General features: G+C 41.3%; 1 protein-coding gene and 1 long non-coding RNA gene across 5 annotated transcripts in view; one reads left to right on the plus strand and one right to left on the minus strand.

Annotated features, from left to right (window-relative positions):
* The window catches only part of si:ch211-207d6.2 (sickle tail protein), a 211,124-nt gene that overhangs the window by 62,374 nt on the left and 127,344 nt on the right, over nt 1-21,406 (minus strand). For all 4 annotated transcript variants that reach the window (XM_044218727.1, XM_044218728.1, XM_044218729.1 and 1 more), the window contains 7 exons: nt 12,226-12,514; nt 9,242-9,515; nt 2,730-3,047; nt 2,279-2,383; nt 1,940-1,977; nt 1,659-1,828; nt 81-256 (listed from right to left, as the gene is read on the minus strand). In XM_044218727.1, the coding sequence (XP_044074662.1) occupies nt 81-256; nt 1,659-1,828; nt 1,940-1,977; nt 2,279-2,383; nt 2,730-3,047; nt 9,242-9,515; nt 12,226-12,514 (1,370 nt within the window). The remainder of the gene's footprint in view (nt 1-80; nt 257-1,658; nt 1,829-1,939; nt 1,978-2,278; nt 2,384-2,729; nt 3,048-9,241; nt 9,516-12,225; nt 12,515-21,406) is intronic.
* On the plus strand, nt 13,162-17,570 carry LOC122886482. Its single transcript, XR_006380362.1, has 3 exons — nt 13,162-13,442; nt 13,546-13,609; nt 16,709-17,570. It is a non-coding gene; the product is annotated as an uncharacterized LOC122886482 (long non-coding RNA).

Below are 21,406 nucleotides of genomic sequence, written 5' to 3' on the forward strand. Positions count from 1 at the left end.
TATTTGTAAGAGAATTACTGTGCTACTTCTTTTTTCAACAGTTACATAGTCTTTCTTCTTGAGTAAATTCAAACTCTTACCTGAGCTGTGTGAGTATTGTCTCCTCTGTAGCCAGGTAGTGGATCCTCTCCTCCTCCATTTCAGCTCTCTGTCTGTATGCTGCCTCCTCAGACTGAGCCAGCCGATCACACATCAACACCACCAGCTCCTGACCTGCCATCCGCAGCGTCGAATTTACACTCTCCTGGTTTGACAGCTGGAACACATGGAACAACTCAGGAATTAAGATTCAACAACAGCACTTTTTTGCTTAGCTAGTGGTGAGGCCTGAGGGAAGGCATTGTTGGTTGATTAGTCTGTCCCTCCAATACTTTGGCCCAAAATATTTCAACAACTACTGGCTTCATTGCCATAAATTTTGGTGTGGATATTATTGTCCGCAGAGGATGATGATGGTCCCAAGACCTCTCATATACTACCACGTCAAGCTGAAATTTACCCTTAACCAACACTTTGGATACCTGATTTCTGTGACATTTGCTCAGCATTTTTAAGGATAAGTCCTAAAGGTAACTCCTTGACATTTCTCAAGCATCACCATCTAGCCAAACATTTAAACATAAGTGATTAAAAAAATATCTAACGGCCAGATTGCCATGAAATATACTGAATATTATCATTTTTAACCCTCTACAAACTTTGTTTTGTGCCTCGCTGAAGCCAAACTGTTTTGAACACAAGATATTTGAAAATCTAATGAACAGATTGCCATTCAATTTGCTAAACACATTTATGCTCCTGAGAGGATGAACCATTTTTGACTACAATGACCACATGACTTTTCCTCTAATGCCACTCTCAGTAGAAACGTTTTAGCCTCACTGGTAACGGGACTCAAAGAATAGCTAAATAATCAGCATGCTCTTCATTCTCTAACACTTTTATATTGTTGGATCTGCAGCTTTTAGGTGATGGTGGGAAAAAGGTGGAGTCACAGGAGACTGTACAGGGTTTTTCTCTGCGCTTTAAGGACTCTCAAACTCTGCACCGGGACTCCCATAAACAAAATTATTGCTGTGGGTGTACTCTTCCTGATGTGTTTGTTATTAATATACCACTGTGTGCAAGATTGAACAATAAAAAATAAAACATAATAATAATAATTTCATGTACATTTAGAGTATGATAGTGTAAGAGAACTATTGTGAGTTACTGGAATATTTTAAAATATCAGTCATGTTATTAACTAGATAGGAATTATAAAACAGTGAAATGAAAAATAAATTGTCCCTGTGATGATTGTTCATGTATCTTTTGTTACATGCTAAATACTGTATGTGCCAAACAAATTATTTTGTTTTTACCAGATTCCTCTTTTTTCACATGACAGGCGCCCTAACTTCCCACACTGTATGTGTATTATGTTGTATTTGTTTTTGCGTGTCAGTTTTAGGCTAACACAAATCTGTCATCACATCACTGTAATTCCCATACTGAATAAATAATGTATACTGTTCTTTCCACCTTAACTACAGTGTCATCTACAGTGTGCTCATTTTGCATCCATTTCAGCTATAATTATTAGCATTGTTATTGTTGTTATGATGATGATTATTTATGTTGCACAGATCATAATTAGTGAGTACACAGGTCAGTACCTGTAAGTGTCTGAGCTGGTTGAGTTGCAGTCGCAGCTCACACACATTTCTCTTTACTAACACCAAGCTCTGCTGCAGCCCCCTGTCAGAGGGAGGGGCCTGGAGAGCCAGAGGGGCGGGGCTGAGGCTGTCAATCAAAGCAGCTGGGTTCTGAGGCTCAGATGACACTCCTGAAGGTCAAAGAAAGGTGATTTTAAGGTTATCATCATGTTCAGAGCATAACAAGTATGTTCTTGGTGGCAGGTAATCACCATCTGTTATAATTGCGTAAAGAAACTCACCAGGTCTGCTGTTGAGGAGTTTGTGTCCAGCAGTCTCGCTGAAAAGAGACACTGATAGTTATATAATAAACCTAACCATCCCTGGTCTAGCCAGGGTTTGTACAGTATACAGAACTAATTTCATGTTATTACATGAAATATCCAGAAACATCCAGTAAAGATCTATTCTACTATGCAGAATTATTTCCAGGTTAAATTTTATAAATTACTTTACATAGCCTACCACTGTTGGGTACAATACCGTGGATGAATGATGAACATACTGGATGGGTTCACTTGAATTGCTGCTGATGTATAAGCTGCTGTTGGCTTAAAGTGATAAAGGCAGATGTTACAGACCTGACAGCCTCCTTGACTCCTGGAATATCTGGTCCCATAGACAGAGCATGATGCACCAGACCTGCTAGACTGGCTATCTGCTCCTCCATGGCTTTCATTCTCTCACTTAAAAATAGAAACACATGCATTCATCACATAACATTTATACTAACCATCAGGTAGTGTTGTCACACATGTTTGAAAAATGTGGTAGCTCTATAATATCTACATCATATGATGTGTTGTTTACACTTGTTTACATATCTTGTACTTCAGCACTCAAATAATAATTCTGACAATGTCATTTTGGGGGAATTTTGTAGTTCAGGCTGGATGACTTGAAGCTAAGTTTGTGATTGAGGTTTCCTGTGTTTAACACTGTGTTAGACTACTTCAGGTCTGAAGATATTGAGTAAAAACCCTGTAAAGTGCTTACAATGAAGTAAAATCATTACTCTGGCTGTCAGCTCACCTCTGGGCGTTGCTGGCAGTCACATGACCCTGAAACAATCTCTCAGGTTGTCCCAGAGGGCTGTCCACAAAAACAGATGAGGTAGAGGACGACGAGCCACTTCCTCTGCTTCTGTTTACAATCTCCACTGTGGTCCCGTTACTGTCCCGCCGCAGGGACCGGCAAATCGGCGAAATCCTCTCTGGAGACACCAGGCCCATCCCTCCAATGATCTGTCCGTCAATCATCCTGACTTCACTGACTCTGTGAGGGGAAGGGGGAAGGGTTTTGGTTCCCAGCAGAGGAAGCTGGCTGTCTCCATACTTCCTGCTCTTCTGCCTGGATGGTGGAAAAACAGATGGAACAATTGATGGATTCATAAACACCTAGTTACACACTGTCTTCGTGGCCACCGTGTGGTGGGTCCCCACATATAAATACTACTACAAACATTTGTCTGCATGTCTTTATTCCAATCAGTCACTACCCCAGCTGATGTCACTGATCACTTCTTCCCATCACCAAGGGGGATATTTACCTATATTTATTTACCACAAATTACCCTCGGGGGAAGAATGATGCATTACCGCAATGTTTTAATTTAGTGTAGTATTTACTAAGACAAACTAAGTAAACAAGCTCAGTTGTGGTTCATCTGATTTGCATGAAGAGTCGCTAAATAAGACCTGACATAGGCTTACGGACACATTTTGCTCATGTCTGGTAAGTAATGCAAGGAAAGCCAAAATGTTGTTAGCTTAGCAAAAAGATCAGGGATTGAATTTAAAAAGCCTTCCAAAGTTCTGAAAAATCTGACAGCCCCTGTATAGTGACAGTATTCAGTAGTAGTGCAGTATTCTTTACTACTTTCACTATAAGATTTGTATTGTATAGCGTATAGGGGTCTATATTCAAATGATAATGTAAACTTTAAAATTAAAATGTAATTCCACAATAGAATTATAATTTTCCACATATGTGTGTTATTTGAGTGCACACACTGAACGGACAGCTAGCGGACCGTGAGGAGATATTCGCTGAATTTGACAAAAAGATGTGTATTGGATTTGAATCATATACCCAACCTTTAACCTGCCTTTACAGTGGACAAAATTCAAATGCAATAAGTGAAACAGCGCCCCCAGTCTTTGCATTTATATTTACATGTCACCACGCTCTTTTGGGGTCAACATGAAAATGTAATCTGTAAGTGCTAGTTAGGACGTCACTTGCTTGAACATCTGCTGCTTTGCACATGTGCGTAGTCCGCTTGTGGCAGAAAGGCAGAAAGGCGAGAAGGCGGCCAGGCCTCACTGACTACTGGATTACTTACTGTCCTCCAGCTGCTCTGCCTCAACTCTCAGTGATTTACGTTGTTTTCTGATGGACAGATAGCTTTACTTGTTGCTAAGTAACTGCTAACTGCAACTTAACTAGTTAGCGGTCCTATTAGCTGACTCTGCCTGGACTGGGAGCGCAGAGCACCGGCTGAGTGATGTTGTTTACACCATTAGCACAGGAGCTGGACTGCCAAGAGGAGGAGGTTTTCAGGGCCAACATGAGATACAGTTCCGAAGTGATTTACAGCGGCTCCGACCAGGACTCTGACTCTGATGACAAAGACAAGGCGGGGACAGGAGGGGCGTCAAGCGGTAGAGGAGTGAGAGAGAGCTCGGGCATCAGTCAGTGTCCACCTTCAGAGGCCTGAGCAGGCCGATGGGGTCAGCCCCGGGGTGCCAGGAGTAAAACCCGGCAAGAAAAGTACCTCGAAAACTGCCTTTTCATTTGACTTAAATATTGCTTGCATAAATGGAAAATAAGGTTACATTGTTTATACTGCATTTTCAAGTTTGAATTAACATTTGAATATTGTCCACTGTACTGTGGGGTTAACTTTGAAAATGAAATGTCAAACAGCTTTTCCATTTTCATTTTAATATGGTCATAGAACGCCCATTTAAGTATTTCATTTTCATTTTTACTCAGATAACACACATTTCAGCTGCAGTGGTGAGTCAGCAGTAATAATCAAGTTCAGTAGCTGTTTGTATACATTTCCATTCCCCCGCTCCATATTTTGCACCCTTAAACAGGAATACCTCAAAATACATACATGACATGAGCTCAAACGCACAACTTTCAGCTGTGCTGCTTTTCTTCCATTTTTCCAGCAAAAATCTCTGTGTGACCTTTTAGTAAATAAGGACAAACACAATTTGACTGTTTAATACCCCCTCTGATATGCAGCTTATATACTGTATCACTACAACACTAACTCAATCATATACAATATTTTCGGAGAAACATTGTCATGGTAATGTGATCATAGTGTTACTGTTTTATGAAATTCAGTAGTCAAAATGAATGATTCCAAGGGAAATGTAATAAAAAATTAACACAATTACTAATTACTAATCCATCAAACCCCTGTTTTTGATCATATTTATGGTTGGCATTTTTTCTGCACTAGACATTCAATGTATTTACATTCTGTGATGACCTCTCTACTAGGTACAGTGCAGAAGTAATTACAGAATGTGGCGGAGTCCGCCATTCCCGCGCTGGATTCAGATTACCTTCAAACACGCAAGGGATTGAGAGGAAAACACAGCATGTACTGTAATCCAGTGTTACTGTTGGTAATGTGATCTGATTGATATCAGCCTCACTCTCCTACAGCCATATCAGTTACTGCTAACGCTAACACGTTTCCTCCTGTTGTTTCTTCACATTAAAACTCTTCAACTGGGTTTTTTTTGTGAAGCAGTCATAGGAAACACAACGTATTTGTCACTGAGGTTAGTGAGAACAACAATGTGCATCTTCAAAACAAGGCAGCACTCATTTAGTTGCTGTTGTCAGTGGATGAGTTGTAAATCTGTCAGGGAGTAATGGAAGAGTGAGGAGCAGCCACAATGAGCTGTTAGATGAAGGGCTGCGGACCTCCAGCTCCTCAGCAACATAACTCCATAACATAACTCCTTTTACTGTGTCCTGCTGTTGTGTGGAAAACTACTGGCTGTGCGTGTAGCTTGAAATCAGATGGAGGTTGTAATTATTAGTTTTTCTTGATTGCTTCAACACAAAAACTCAATATAATTAAATCAAGTCATCACAACCTAAACTCAAAGACCACACCTTTCTCCAGGTGCAAACACTAAGCCTCAAAATTGTTAACACACCAATCAGAATTGCAGGGTCAATAAATAGGGTCTATGGAACAGTGGATCCAAACTGAAGTAGCAAGACAACAGAGAGGAAGATGACGAACATGACGAAGACAACAACAACAACAAAGATAAGTAGTCTCATCATGTTCATCATCTAGTTCATCATGTGTTCAGTGCATGGGAGGACTTTGAGAGAAGCTGGACAGATGGTGCAAACCAACCTAAGCTGTTACACGGTTGCAACCATTGTCCGATTAAAAAGGTAATCTGCCTTGTTGTTACTGTGATGCATAATGCTGTAGTGCATATAGACTGAAACTCCAGTTTGTTCTCAGTGTAGTTTTAACCACAGTAATGGATCACAGATCAGTAATGGTCAAATTGGAGGCCATCTATTGGAGGTAGGCAGACATTCCTCACAGCTGAGCAGGAGACTGCCCTTGTGAATATGGTGATTGCGAGTGATTGCTGTCCATTTGAGGGAAATTCAAACCCGAATAGTTGAAGACCAGGTAGTCTTCCAAGGAACTTACAGCATCAGCATTTCCACCATTGACCGGATCCTACAGAAGAACCACACGGACAAAGAAGCTGTTTGAAAGGAATTCAAACAGAGTTAAGGTAATTGCTATACTGTACAGACTTTTTACAGTATGTAGAGTATGTATGTATGTATGGCCCATCTCTCCAGCATATCAATACAGTACTGTATAGTAATGTGTTACAGTAAATGCAGTACAACTGTTTTACCACCTTGGACTCACTTCCCTGCTTCTACCACTACCAGCCGGTAACCGTTTGTTTACCTGTCTGCTTACCGGTCTGTCTGTACCTGCCTGTCAACCACATCACCATCAATAAACACTATAGCCATCCGGCTACTTCACCTCATTACGCTTCCTGGTCATCTGCATTTGGGTCCATATACCACTACACACATCATACGACAGAATGATCCAACCAATCATGGACCCAGCAGAGTTGGCGGAGGAAGCGGACCAGATGGTCCGTGATCTGGTAGCCTAAGGGACATTTGGGAGGGAATACGTGACGAGTCCCGCAGAGAGGCAATCAAAGGTCGGGTCGAAGCCAGATTCTCGACATCACCTGGGCTGATGGAGGCCATCCCTGGGTGGCTCACGGACTTGCTTCAGACCCAGACACCCCAGCCTGCAACCTTGCCTGCTACTCCTCCAGCCCCGAACCCATACCTAGGCACCCGCTTGGCTCTCGGTGGTCCTCGCAGCCATTGGACTGCACCCTGGCCTGCCAGCCATCAGCCTGAACCCCAGCCTGCTGGCCCCCAGTTCATATCTCTACATACTTACCTTGTACGTGCTAGTCTCCAGTCAGCATCTCAGCCTGCAAGCCAGGGGGCACCTCAGTCTGTTGCTGAGTTGCTCCGCTGCCCAGCTGCTCGCCTGCACCGCTGCCCAGCTGTTTGCCTGCCCCTCTGCCGCATCCAGTCCCAGAGCCGCGGCGGCCTCCAGTCACAGCTGGATCGCAGCAGCCATCACTCCCTGCTGGATGGCAGCAGCCCCCTGTCTCTGGACTCTTTGCTGGATCACAGTCGCTTCCTTTCCCAGCTGGATCGCGGCAGCACCAATTCCTTGCCACCTCCTGCCTCGATTGGACCACAGCACGCCGCAGAACCATCTGCTAGGTTGCAGCACGCCGCTGAATTCTCTGCTGGATCGCAGCAGTATCCTCCTTCTCTGCCGGAGTGGCAGGCTCTGGGTTCTCAGATATCACTGGTTCTGCCAGCTCCTCTACCAGTCTCTCCGGCAGTTTTACCGTGAGTTCTGTTTTTTTTGGATTCTTTGTCTCTCTTGGACCTTGGCTGGATCTTGAATTTTGTAACTTGCCTGCTCCCTATTTGAACTGTTTTACCACCTTGGACTCACTTCCCTGCTTCCACCACTACCAGCCGGTAACCGATCTGACTTTTGCCTGTTTGTTTACCTGTCTGCTTACCGGTCTGTCTGTACCTGCCTGTCAACCACATCAACCTCAAACACTGCAGCCATCCGGCTACTTCACCTCATTAAGCTTCCTGGTCATCTGCATTTGGGTCCATATACCACTACACACATCATACGACAGGTTCAATGACCACCCAAGGTTCACCGTTCTTTCTCTGCCAGCATATTTCCCCATTTCTGAATCCGAATGAGGAATTTTTCTTGATATGGTGGTGGAGTGTATGATCGCAAAACCTTGTAGAGGCAATGGTGGATGCCTGTGGTGATGTGTCTGTGGAGTCTATTCAGGGTTGAATAAGGCACACACATTTTTCCCCACACTGCCTGGCAAGAGCAAACATATTGTGTGATGTTGATGAGATTATGGCCTGACCTAGACCTAAGACGAGATGATGAGAATGCTGAATAACCTGTACATTTGCTGCATTTGGAAATTGGGTATTTTACTGTGCATGGACTCTTCCTTACATATTTTGTCAGTGTGACATTGCAAAGGTCAGGTTTTTGACCAAAACAGCATATACAGTAGTATTCCCTTATCTACTAATGTAATGTACTAATGTAAGAGGTAGTTGGAAAATGATTTCTCTGAAAACATATTCTAAACATTTTGGTAACAGTGTTTTGAATGAATCCCTCGTGTGTGTGTGTGTGTGTGTGTGTGTGTGTGTGTGTGTGTATGTGTGTGTGCGTGTGTGTGTGTGTGTGGGCAAAGTGTGAACTGGACCCAGAAGTTGCACCGTTGGGAGTTTTTAAAATTGTGTGATTTGAGAAAATGGTGAGTTGTTCCAGAAAATTGTCTAAGCAATTGAGAAACTGTAATGACTGACATCTTTATTAAAACAACCTTAGTTTGTTTGGCTGCACTCTGTAAACTAATACACCAGCTGTTCTAACGGTGGATTTCTGACCGCTAGCGGCTCAAACACTGATGTAGTATTAAACTGCACTTGCTGTTACCATGGTAACAGCCACATTAACCAGGACTAAGATGTTAAGGATTATAACTTTAAGTTTTTTTTTTTGTTTAACATGTGTGAAGAGTTTTGTGTAAAATATTACATAACAGTGAAACGCAGAGATCATGATATTGGTTTCCAGCTATGAAAACAGACTATAGAAACACCCTAGTGGATCTGCAGACCTAGTATAGACAGGATAGTTACTGTATGCTGAAGTTGCTATGGTAGCAGGCTGAATCAGGTTAATGACCTCTGTCAACCTCTCACTTCCTGATCTCACCTCCTGCTGCGCACGCTTGAATGAAGCAGAAATGACCTCAGAGGTGTAACATGTCTCTGAGATATGTTTCCATGTTTGTGTCACTGTTTCCAAAGGAATACACTGTATATGTATCTGGATTGGGTTTGAATCAGTGTACCTGTGGAGGGAGTGGGTCTGGTGCTCCATGCTCTCTCCATAACCCATCAGGGGTTTAATGGAGGCCCGGTACTGCTGCAGCCCCCCTGGGATCCCTGTGACCCCAGCATCCACCATGTCTGCAGTGAGAGAGGGAGGAGCGCTGCATTGGGAGGAGGCGATGCTGAGGCGACCTCCTCCATCCTGCAGGGAGGAGCAGTAGGAGTCTGGGTAATGTGGTCCTTCTTCGCCACGCACCACCAGGGCCATGCTTTTACTGCTGCCAGCATCCTCATCTGACACACACACACACACACACACACACACACACACACACACAGTCAAGTCAGAATTGAAGCTAAACAATTACAGATAGAGCCTAAGTTAAATCACTGATTTTTCTATAAATGCAAATATGTCTAAACAAAGCTGGATTAGTTAGGAGAGACAACTACAGTTGGACCACTCATACAAGGTATTATTTGAAACGTTTGTTGCACTATTTTAAAACCAAAGAAAATGTGTTTTGAAAATGTTGAAAATATTTAGAAAAGTGACCATTTTTGTCACTTTCCAAAGCAGGTAAAGCCATACGCAGACTCACTTTGCGCAGCACCAAACCTCAAGTGTTTGGCCAGGTTTTCAGCTGGTTGAGACAAAGTTCAAACCCTCACTGCTGTACTACAATGATTGCCTCGGGATAGGCAGTGATGGAGTCTGTTTGCTGTCAGAAAAGAAATGCAAGGGGTGTGGCTGAAATCTGTCTGATCCAGAAAGCAGGCTTAGTGAGATTGTCAACCCTGAGTTGGGGGAAACAGAGATCACTTTAACTCTGAGTCAGTTACTGTGCTAACTTTAACTTTGTGAACCAAACCTGCTCACTCAGTAGCTTTTCTTGAACAAACTTTGAGTTTTTCTTTGTCTCCTCCCCTCCTGGAGAGCCTGAAGGAGTTGTCTGACATGCCGTTTCCTCATTCATACAGTCAATATCAAAGAGCATATTGGAGCGCATTAATCTGCAGAGGTTTACGTCGCAGATCAAAGTTGGATATTAGTTTGTTACCTAAAAACTTTACTAACGGTGCCACTTTTATTTACATTTGTTAAATCGTTGAAAGATTTTTAAATATAATAAAGAAATTTACAGTTTTAACCTAAATGCCTTTTTAACTGCAAATCACAAATTATTTTTACTGGATCGGACTATGATGTCATAGGTCCATAAGTAAAATGTCTTAATGTAATTTATTTAACATATTATATACAGTCAGATTCCAGCACTGTATCATCCATTAAGGAAATTCTGGTCTGGTGAATGATGAATGAGTGGGCTACGCTGCATAAAATGTAATAATGTTAAATTATCGACTCTTTTCTCTAACTCAGGTTCTTTCACTGTTGCTGTGTTTTTAAAGATAAATATCATAGTTGTCCGCAATGGCACATATTAATATTTCTATAAATCCACTGAATTAAAATGGAGGCTCTGCTCTTTATTTACCTGTTGCCATGAGGAATTGTAGTATCGGGGGGCTCCATTGATGATAGCTTTTTTTCATTCATCAGGCATGCACTTATCTGTTATGGTTTCGGGTTTTAGTTTAGTTAGTTCCTGTTTTATGTTGAAAGGTCACTCTCCTCATGTGTCATGTTGGTTTTACTTCCTATCTTTGTGTGTTTTCCCACCTGTTTTCTGTGTCACCTGTGTTTCATTACTTAATTAGCCTCTTGTGTACTAATGCTGCATTCCAGTCAAAGTCGGAGGTCGGAATTTCTGACTTCCGACCTCAAAGCGTTCCAGGTGCACAACGTCAAACGTAAACAAAAAACATGGCTGACCATGGCTGTACACAGCTGAACGCTCAGCAATGCAGCCTCCTCGCATTTATTAACGAAACAGTGGAGGAAACAACGACGCATGAACAAACGCCATTATACATATTATTTTACAGCACTTTTATACTTACTACTAACGTATTTTCATATTCCATTCACTAGCCTAATACAATACTGTAGTCTACAAATACATCCTACCCCCGTCCCCTATTGATTGGAATGTAGCCTAATGTGCGCTTCCATGGTGCTGCCATTGTTATGACGTCCGACAACTGCTTTTTCATGAAATCGTGGTAGATGGAGTTCACGTAGGAACTCCGACTTTAAGTGGCGTTCAATTGTACTTTTTCTAGTAGGAGGTCGGAAATTTTTCGAGTCTGAGTTGTCCGGAACGCAGCATTACTCCATGTGTCTTCCCTCTTTGAGTTGTCAGGTCATTTGCGTCTGTTCACGAATCCTGCGGTTTTTCTGGTGTCTCCGTGTTTCTCCCCATGCTCCTGTATACCCCTCTGCTCCTTGGATACTTTATGGATTATTCTTTGTTTGGACTTCTTTTGTTGGATTTTACCTGGACTCCTCAGCCGCCCTTAGTAGTTTTGTGTTGCCTCCTCTATCGGTTTTGTCTGCCTGCCTCATCACCACACGGTAAGCTTTCAGTTTTGACTCTCATTAAATATCATTGAAGTGCACCTGCTCTGCCTAGTTTGTCTGCGTTTGGGTCTTTTCCCTGTTGCCCGGCAATCCAGCCATAACAAACTCAGAGGCAGCACACTCAGAGTTGATTGAATCAACGCTGATCAGCTGCTCTGGACCTGAAAGCTCATCTCAGGGTTAGTCAACTCAGAGTTCAGGGTTTGAATTAAAGTTTGTAACTCCCTCCCCAGCCTCCTCCTGTATCAGCATGTAGTTGTATGTAAATGTTTTTAAGATGTGTTCATGTTCATTAAATATTGTATTGTTGTGTATCTCTTACCTGAATCAGGGGTGTCAGGATAGTGGGTGTCGTATATTGTACACATTGTAACGCCCTCTGAGGAAAATTTGTAATTTTGGGGGATTTGACTTGTGTTGCAAAAAATAGCCCCTCTTTCCCTTCGTCATGGAAAAAACATGCACTTTAGATTTTGTAAGCTTGTAATAATGTTTCCATCATTGATCATTCCATCTCACCAGGCTTCACATCTCTCCTCTCCAGTATGGCACTGCTATTGGTGCAGAGGGAGCTGGATCGCCCCGCCCCTGACAGGCGTTCCCGTGGTAACGTGGCGTTGCCTGGATTCACCAGCCCTGCCCCCCCTCCTGTGTTCCCCCCACCGTATGCCATCCTGGAGGGAGAGGAAGGCATGGACCGGACCATGGGTGGGGACATGGAGCCCTGCAGGCTGTGCAGGGGGCCGCGGCTGGATGATGACAGGGTGTGGACTGGACTGTGACTGCCGTACAACACCTCTTTGGAGATCTGCAAAAAACAAAAAAAGTTCTCTAAAACTACACTCTGAGGGAATCAAAATACTTATGGAAGAGATCATTTCCTCTTAAAGATCACCAACCCGGGGACTGTCCACAGAATAACCGTACGTACCTTTTAGGACATGTACTGTACAACCTTTAATTGTCTCGCCATTCTAACCCTTTTACAGGATTTGTGAAGCTGTACAGTATTTCAGTAGGGCCATACATGATGATGAAAAATTGCAGTACAGAAATGCCAAAGATATGTTTTGAAAAGGTTATCAAAGTTCAATCTGTTGACATAAATAATGGTTGGAAAAAAGCTTTACTGTAGCTTTAATTCCATACACAGAAACAAAAAAGTACATGAAGGATACATGCACAAGATGAATTAGTCAGTGGTGATTCATTTAATGTTCATAACAAGTTTGCCCAGGACACACACACTACAGCTTTTAATGTTTTGTATAATTTAGTATAGTTAATTATGGTTCAGATTCTTTAAAGTTCACATATTGTGCTCCTTTTCAGGGTCATGCTTTTATTCCGGGGGTCTACTAGAAAATGTTTACATACTTTAATGTTCAAAAACACATTATTGTTCTCATATTCACCCTCTGTCTGAAACGCTTCTTTTAGCGCCTATCTCTTTAAGGCCCCCCTCTCAATAAGCCCAGCCACTCTGATTGGTCAGCTCCCACAGGCCTGAACAAGCACCGCCCACCGACTGCTGTAGCTGGTCCTGTATTTTTGCAGCCAGGGAATCACTGTAACCGGGTTTAGCTGCACTTCTACCGTGAATACCACCACAAGAACCGCTTCTAAACCAAAACCTTCACAGCCGCACATGTTCGAGCGGGAATCTGATCCGAAATTGGGGATAAATGAACAACATCGGCAACCGAGATTACAGGTTTCCCAGACACATGCCTCATGTGAATACTGCTTTTTATATCTCTGTTACATAATGTCAGCTTAGTATTTATGCATAAACTCTCTAAACCGTAAACATACACTGTTTTACGTTTTTCTCTACAGGTACATGAAATGACCTATAGAGCCCAGTGAAGAAGAAAGCATTTTGTTGTGAAGAGAGACAGAGGTAACGTGTTAGCATGTACATGTAGCACAGTATGCAAACACTTGTTAATTGTCAGGATAATGGAAAGTACAATATGAAACAATAGATGTGAAACATCAGTCAAGTAATTATTTCTGGTAAGACTCCTAATAAACGTACGAAAGTCAGAGTAACAGTATAGTGATTACTGTAGCAATTGTCCCCATGTGGTATCCTGACTACACATCGGTTACATCAGGCCACAGACACTTACCATTTGAGGCAGCATCTTGCATGGAATAGACTTTATCCTTTACCAAGTCAACATAACTGAAGGTGGAATTAATGATCTTACAAAGTTACTTATGGCACATTGCCATCAAAAATAAATTTAATCCACTGGGTCTTTACATCCTCAGATGAAGACTTTCCATGAAGACTTTTGTGTTGGTTCTTGCAGCCAACAGAGCAATAGGTGTGCTTTGCTTGTACCCTCAACATTTTCGTCTTGTCGGAGTTGGCAATAGCGAGGAAATTGTTTGTCCATGCCCTGTAGAATGACACAGAAGTGTTTTCTGATCTGACACCCCTGTCCTGCTGACAGGGGTGTCAGAGAATCTAGCTGTCTCTTGCTAGTTTCTCCACCGTTACCTACTCTAGCTTTAGGGTTTTGGGACAATCGTGGTCATACTTTTAAAAAAACAACATTGACTGTCTGTAGGAGACAGGAAATAAACAGCAGTCTCCTGTGTCAATGTTTTGTTGACCCATCCATCCAGCTCTATGCAGATTTTGATGTTCTATAATAACATCACCTGACTTCGACTTTGACACGACCTCTAGAGGGCTTTGTCACTTCCACATAAACAGATGTTGTTTTGGTGCTGAAACAACTGATGCAGTCTCTGTTTATTGTTTTCATTGGAACTAGTTTAATTTCCAGTAAACTCTCCATTTTAAAGCTGCACTAACCGAATTTGCGAATAATGGATCAAATGACTTTGTGGTTTCATCACTATGACTGACACATGACACAGAATTATCACCATATCTGCAGCTCCCCTCAGCTTTACAGAGTTTTTAGCTTTGGTTTGGTTTTACAGTCTGCAAACTTCTGTTTGTACCTCGTTTCCAGCTGCAGCTGCCAAGGGGATGTATGGAAGCATGTTCCAAAATGAGAACAGTTGATATAAATCAGAAAAAATAGCCAGGAATACACTTTCCATACCCTCCCAAACGAATAACAGCCTCAAAAGACTTCGTGTGAAACATCTCAATCTGTCATATACAAATTGACAAAGCCACAGTATTTGGATTGGTACATGTAAATATAAGCCAGTTGGGGAAAAGCTTGTTTTAATGTGATGTCTGCCAGGTGTGCACGAGATGAGGAAAATACAGACAATAACAAAGACTGAATGCTCTCAGAGACAAAAACAAACCCACTGCAGGAAAACCTGCTTTTACAGAGAAACTGTGTGTGTGTGTGTGTGTGCGCAAGCTGTGCAGACACTGTGGGAAGAACTCCAAGCGTCAACATGCTCTCATGCAGCCAGGGAAATCAGATTGACTTCAGTTCACACTGTTCTCCACAGCAGTAACAAGTTGGTTTTAACCACACTGACACACAACTGGCAGGAAAACTGATTCCTCTGCTGCCTGTTTACGTGTGAAACAGCCACAGTTCAGAGGTTCCAGGCTCTGACTGCCAGGCTGATCCAGGAACAGCTAGTGTCCCTCTGCATAGTGCTACTGCAGTGTGTAAACATCACAACTCTGACCATATGATTTTTCCTTCAAATACATGTTTTCATGATCATTATCTGGTTGTGTAGGGGCAAATATTATATATTATTCAAGTTTTTATTATTCAACCCACTTTCTATCAACATGCCCATATTCTACCTCTCTTTCAGTTGGGAATTTCCTTCCTTTCCTAGAATATGTTTTGCCAGTTACCAGTAAACAGGCCTGAACTTGTTCCATTTAATTCATAAGTGTCTGGGTGGTCCCACCAAGCCAGTTTTATGAGGCTTAGATTTAAACTGAAGCCAGTAGCATGTATAGCCTCTACATGCTCATGCTGTACAGACATGTACTACTGAAACTCAACCAAACTTTATTTGAATTTCTAGTGGAAATGGCAAAGTCTTCAAAGATGTCATGCTGCATTTTGGGAATGATGTATAAGGCATCTAGAATATTTCCATTTGATGACTTGGTTTATGTTTTTCCTTATCCAAATCAAGGCTCTAAGGATAGAGGGTGCTGTATGCTGTTCAGATTGTAAAAGCCTTTGAGGCAAATTTGTGATAGTGGGCTATATGAATAAAATTGACTTGATGCAGATGTACAGTAAAAGAAAACATGCACGAGTGTGAGTACTATATTTCACTGCACTTACCACATGGATAGACTGAAAAACATCAATCTATATAGTGAAATCCACTGATCTTTTTGTGTGTTTAAGTCTCAAATTGAGTCAACTTAAACGTCCCAGTTATCATTATCATTATTAACCAGAATCATTTCAGGACATTTCAGATATACTTGTATTATTAATATAGGATCAGCATTAATATTTCAGCATGACACTATGTAATGAGGTAGTAATTATAGGAAATGTCCTGAGACAGTACATATAGTGAGTGACCACTCAAATATAAGTTTTTGGGATCCAGGAAATTATGTAGTAGTTACATAGTAGGGTACACTTTATAAGCCACTGTTGATTTGAAGAACTGTAGCTAAAGAACAGTTAAACATAAATTTATTTGTTGGAGACTTGATTCTTTATATTTGTATGGATTTTGTATGCTTGCCTATAATATACAGGCAAACTACTAAAAAGTCAAAAATCATTTTTTATTTTATTTATTTCCGTTGCTGGGACCCCACAGATTAATTAACATTTGTGTGATTTTAACTGAACTTTTGTTAGGAGAGCATTTGAACTCAGCATTCCAAAATCGAGAGAGCCATTGAATGCAGCATTCTAGTTACCACTGGTCAGTTTGACTTGTGACCTGTGATGTCAGCAGGTCAATAAAAGGGGCCACTGTTCTCTCTCTTTTCTCCACTCTTCTCTCTACGACTGGACCTGATGGTTCGCTGAACCTCGGCGTCATCTGCTCGGCGCAGATCCACAGACGAAAGGATAAAGGATTAGGCTGCAACACAAGTGCTTGTCTTTGTCTTAAGATTTCTGGTTAGCTCATCGCAAACCGAGAGTGAGCAAGCTCTCTTTCCTCCTGGCTTCATCTCCAGCACTGCTGCTCAGCAACAGCTGTTACCGCCATGTAATCTGCTCGGAGCAGAAACACTGAACCGAACCACAGCGCTGCGAGAGCCTGCATAAGACTTCTGCAACGAACTTTATCACGAACGGCTGCCACACACAGTCTGCCAGCTAAGTTTAAGAACTGACTTTGAGGAGAACCCCAGACCGGGTCCTCCATCTGCACAACGGACTGCACAGCACGGTTTTCTTCAATTGGAACCAATATTCCTCCCTGCCTGGCTCATCAACGGAACCGCCAGATAACAGCAGCACGTTCAAAGCAACTTTTCCTTTAAGGACTGGTAACGTAACCACTGAACCGATAACTGGGCATTACATAGCTTCACATAACTTAACAGTGTACTTTGCTAAGCACAGGACTGTATTACTTTGTGAATGTATATGTATTGATTTGCTTCACACAGAGGGTCTTGCATGCAACTAACTATCCTCTTTTAACCTGGCACCATTTGTCCTACGTAGCTCACACATCCACCCCAATTTGACTTTAACATACATGGCCTGGCCGCCATTTTGAATTAACTTTCTTTATCTGACAACATGCTGCCTCGGCAATAGCCGCCATTTTGCACCCAAGCAGCCATCTTGGATCACCCACACACACACACACACACCCTTTGTTCTATAGTTTAGTAGTTTGACTTAGATAAGACATATTGTGTTTTTGCTTTTATTATCTTTTAATAAATGATTGTATATAAATATGCTGGTTTCTTTAATGTTTCACAAGAGTGAGCAATTTGCCAACCTCTGCTTTGTTGAACTCCAAATCCTTCAACCTACATGCTATTAATGGTAATTCTGGTTATAGTTATAAATTTAATTATTAATCTGAGTTCCAAATTAATAGTTTAGTGTATTTTATGAGACTGAATTAAGTGATTGTTTATCATTTCTCTTCTTTAATAAGAGTGGTGCCCCCAAGGACTATTTATGTTATTATTTTTGATTATCCTTGATAATTTTGATAGCCACTTTTAATTGATTGCACCTACACAGTTTGGTGCCCCTTTATCCTTTGTAAATCCCAACACCGTATTTATTTCAGCATTTATTTATTTATCAGCCTTTATTTATTTATTTATGAATACTTAAGTAATTTCTATTTTGGAGTGGTTAGACTGGTCTGGAAAAAAAAACTTAGACACATACACACATACACACACAGACATACTAACACATAGGTCCCAAAAGGTAACAGACACTTATTTATTCTTCTTCCGTACGCTTTTTGGTCGACTACTACTTCTGTATACTTTCAGCTACAGAAACCATTCAAATGTCAAAACGTTATGCTTTTTAAGGACATGCTTGTATTCAACTATTTTACCTTTTATGCTTTTTAAAGCACAAAGCATTTCTTCTTTCAGCATTTTCAGTTAATTCATTTCAACTTCCACCTTTGACAGTATTACAGATGCAGCCGTCTAGAATTGCCGGATTGTCCGTCACAGGGCCCATTCAGATCCGTAGCAGATCCATGCTGGGTCCTTGGCTTTAATGAGACCCCGATGACATAGTGAATGCAGTCCCGATTCATAATGCCCTTAAGCACCATGTGTGGAAACCAGTTTCAATGCTTTATCTATCCACCGAGAGGAGCAGTGATTATGGAAGCTGAAGCGGTTTACTGCCATCAGACTGCTGTGACCACTACTGTTCTTATCATATTTTATGTTTATGAGGGAGTGTACTTCCCACACAGAGCATACTTTCAATGAAGCGCTTGTTATTATCACAAGTTACAGATTCTTGTTTTTATGCATTAGCTAACATAAAATATAGGTTTTTGTTCAAATTTAGAGAGCAAACAAGCCAGAAGGCTGAAAGAGACACACCTCTAGTTACTACTACTTCTATTCTGTGCCATTCACAAAGTTTCAGATTTTAAATATTCTCTTAGGCACCAACACAATTTATGAGTGGTCCAGACCTGTCGTAGGAGTTATGTGCAATTAGTCTGCTGTTATCCAACCTAAGTTTTTCACTAAATGGATTGTATATTTCACTTTCAATTTTGAGTTTCTGAAATCCTATATAAATTACACTTCATAATCATGTTGACATTATCCTGTTTGACTCTGCAATTCGAATTATAATTCTAAATGCATTCATATAGCCTAATTCATTTAAATTGGCCACTGATACTATTGTATAACACTACAGTATCAATATGAACATCTCAAACTGCAGAACGACTTAAATGATGCACTAACTGAAGGTTAATTTGTCTCTGTGTATCATAAGGTCAACTGGAAGTGTGATCTTTTGGATGCCTCAGCGCGTCAGGCCCTTGGAAGAGAGTGTGTCTCTAGATAGCGTGCTGATATACAGTATCTCACAGAAGTGAGTACACCCCTCACATTTTTGTAAATATTTTATTATATCTTTTCATGGGACAACACTGGAGAAATGACACTTTGCTACAATGTAAAGTAGTGAGTGTACAACTTGTATAACAGGGTAAATCTGCAGTCCCCTCAAAATAACTCAACACACAGCCATTAATGTCTAAACCGCTGGCCACAAAAGTGAGAACACCCCTAAGTGAAAATATCAACACTTTCCTTTATGGCTCTCTGAAAGCAGGATTTCTGAACTCGTACAGTTCTTCTTTTTACCCTTCAATGTCATTTTCATGAATGAACTGGCGTTATTTATGCTAATATACAATTCTCATGAACGTGCACTCAGTGAAGCACAGAAGGCATTCATCATGTTATGTCATGTTTAAAGAGTTTCGCCTCAGGGATCAATAAAGTATTTCTGATTCTGATGTTTACGCGGGTCATTTACAGTTATCTGAAGTTAGGAGCGTTTACTGAATCTGACGTGGCACACATATGAGCCCACCATACAAAAAAAAAGTAAGAGAAAGTTCAGGGTTAGAAGGGTTCAGGGTTGCAAGATTTTTGCATGAGACCCAATGATTTTTACACAAAGAAAGAAATAACTTAATGTATTATGTTTGCCGAATTTATTTTTGCTCATCTTGGCAGGTAAGAGATGGTTTGATCTCCCAGTCCCGACATTGTCACACTGAATATAAGGGCCTTTGTAACACTATAAATTTGGTGTCATCTGTTAGTTACTGTAGAGCCCAAACACAGCTCTTAATTTCTGTTTTTAATTTACTGTATTTACCTTTGCATCAGTTATATTAAGTAAACACAAACCCACTGAAGAGAAAGTGTTTTGTGAATGAAGCATGCAAATCTATTTCACTGTGGTAATACAGTGTAAATTAGAAATATAAATAACGATTCAATATGATCCTCGCTCAATAAATATATACTGGTAGTTGTGAATAATGTTTCTGTTTTCTTTAGTTTGAATATTTGAGAGAGAGAGGGACAGAGATTCCGCCGGTTCCAGGCTGAAATACAGTAAATAACTGTGCGTGACGGTGGGCGCTGCACTGATCTGTGCTACCTGCTGTTACGTTTACCAAATATAAAACAAGGCACGAATAATTAATTGATTGAGAATTTGCCACACACACACAAAGTTTCACAAAGTTATAGAGTTACCCCTAAGTCAACAACTCACAAAACTGTGATTTTGCAGTCTGGGGACTTTCTCCCCGGGCGACAAAGGAGCATACTGCAGTTACTGCTTTACTGTACCCCCCCCCCCTTCTCCATCAGAGGGGACTTTATGGAATCAGAGCCTATAGAAATAGTATATGATCTGCAGCAGCTCAGGCAGAGCAACCTGGTAAGCAGAGCATGACAGCTTTAACAGACCATCTTATAAGCTAGCTGTGTTGTACAGAGTGGAGTATGTTGTGTAAGTGTGTGACTACTGTTGAACTGACAGACTATAGTATATATGTAGACTCAGAACACTCAAATGTAAATCCCAGGCCACATTTGATGTCACGGCGAGTGTAATACACTATTAATTTTATTTATATAGCGCCAATTCATAACACAAGTTATTTTACTTTTCCTATAGAGCAGGTCTAGACCGTACTCTTTATAACAAGAGTAATCTCTACACTGAAACAATCACTGTAAGGAATCAAATGAAAGTATTTTAGTGAATTAGTGAACTACATTACATCCATTCATGATTCGCTTAGTCAAGTTGAGATGCCAGACTACACTGGTGGTATTGTTATGTATGGTGTACTGCAAACGTGCCCACTTCAGCTTCGAGTCTTTCTGAGGTTTTGGTTGTGTGGACTTTGCCTTCAACAATCTCAATGTGTCTGTCTTTCTCTCATGTTCCCACTATTAATCATGATAAGAAGCAATTTTTCTCTCTGTGCTACACAAAGCAACATCACTACACATATGTGACTCAACAGCACAGAATGATAGAGCCTAATCCTATCTGGCACTCACTCTGCCCCATTTAAATCAAGCTTAAAATGCTTTATGCTCTGCAGCTCTCTTAAGAAAATCCTGAATTCTCACATGCCATTGTTGTGGCTGTTTACATCCCCCCCTCTGCTACCCCGACATTGGCATGCAACGCCATTCACACCGCCATAGCACAACTACAGACTCAACACCCCCCCCTTGGGTAGGTCA

Source organism: Siniperca chuatsi, linkage group LG13, assembly GCF_020085105.1.
Source record: "Siniperca chuatsi isolate FFG_IHB_CAS linkage group LG13, ASM2008510v1, whole genome shotgun sequence".
NCBI classification, from domain to species: domain Eukaryota; kingdom Metazoa; phylum Chordata; class Actinopteri; order Centrarchiformes; family Sinipercidae; genus Siniperca; species Siniperca chuatsi.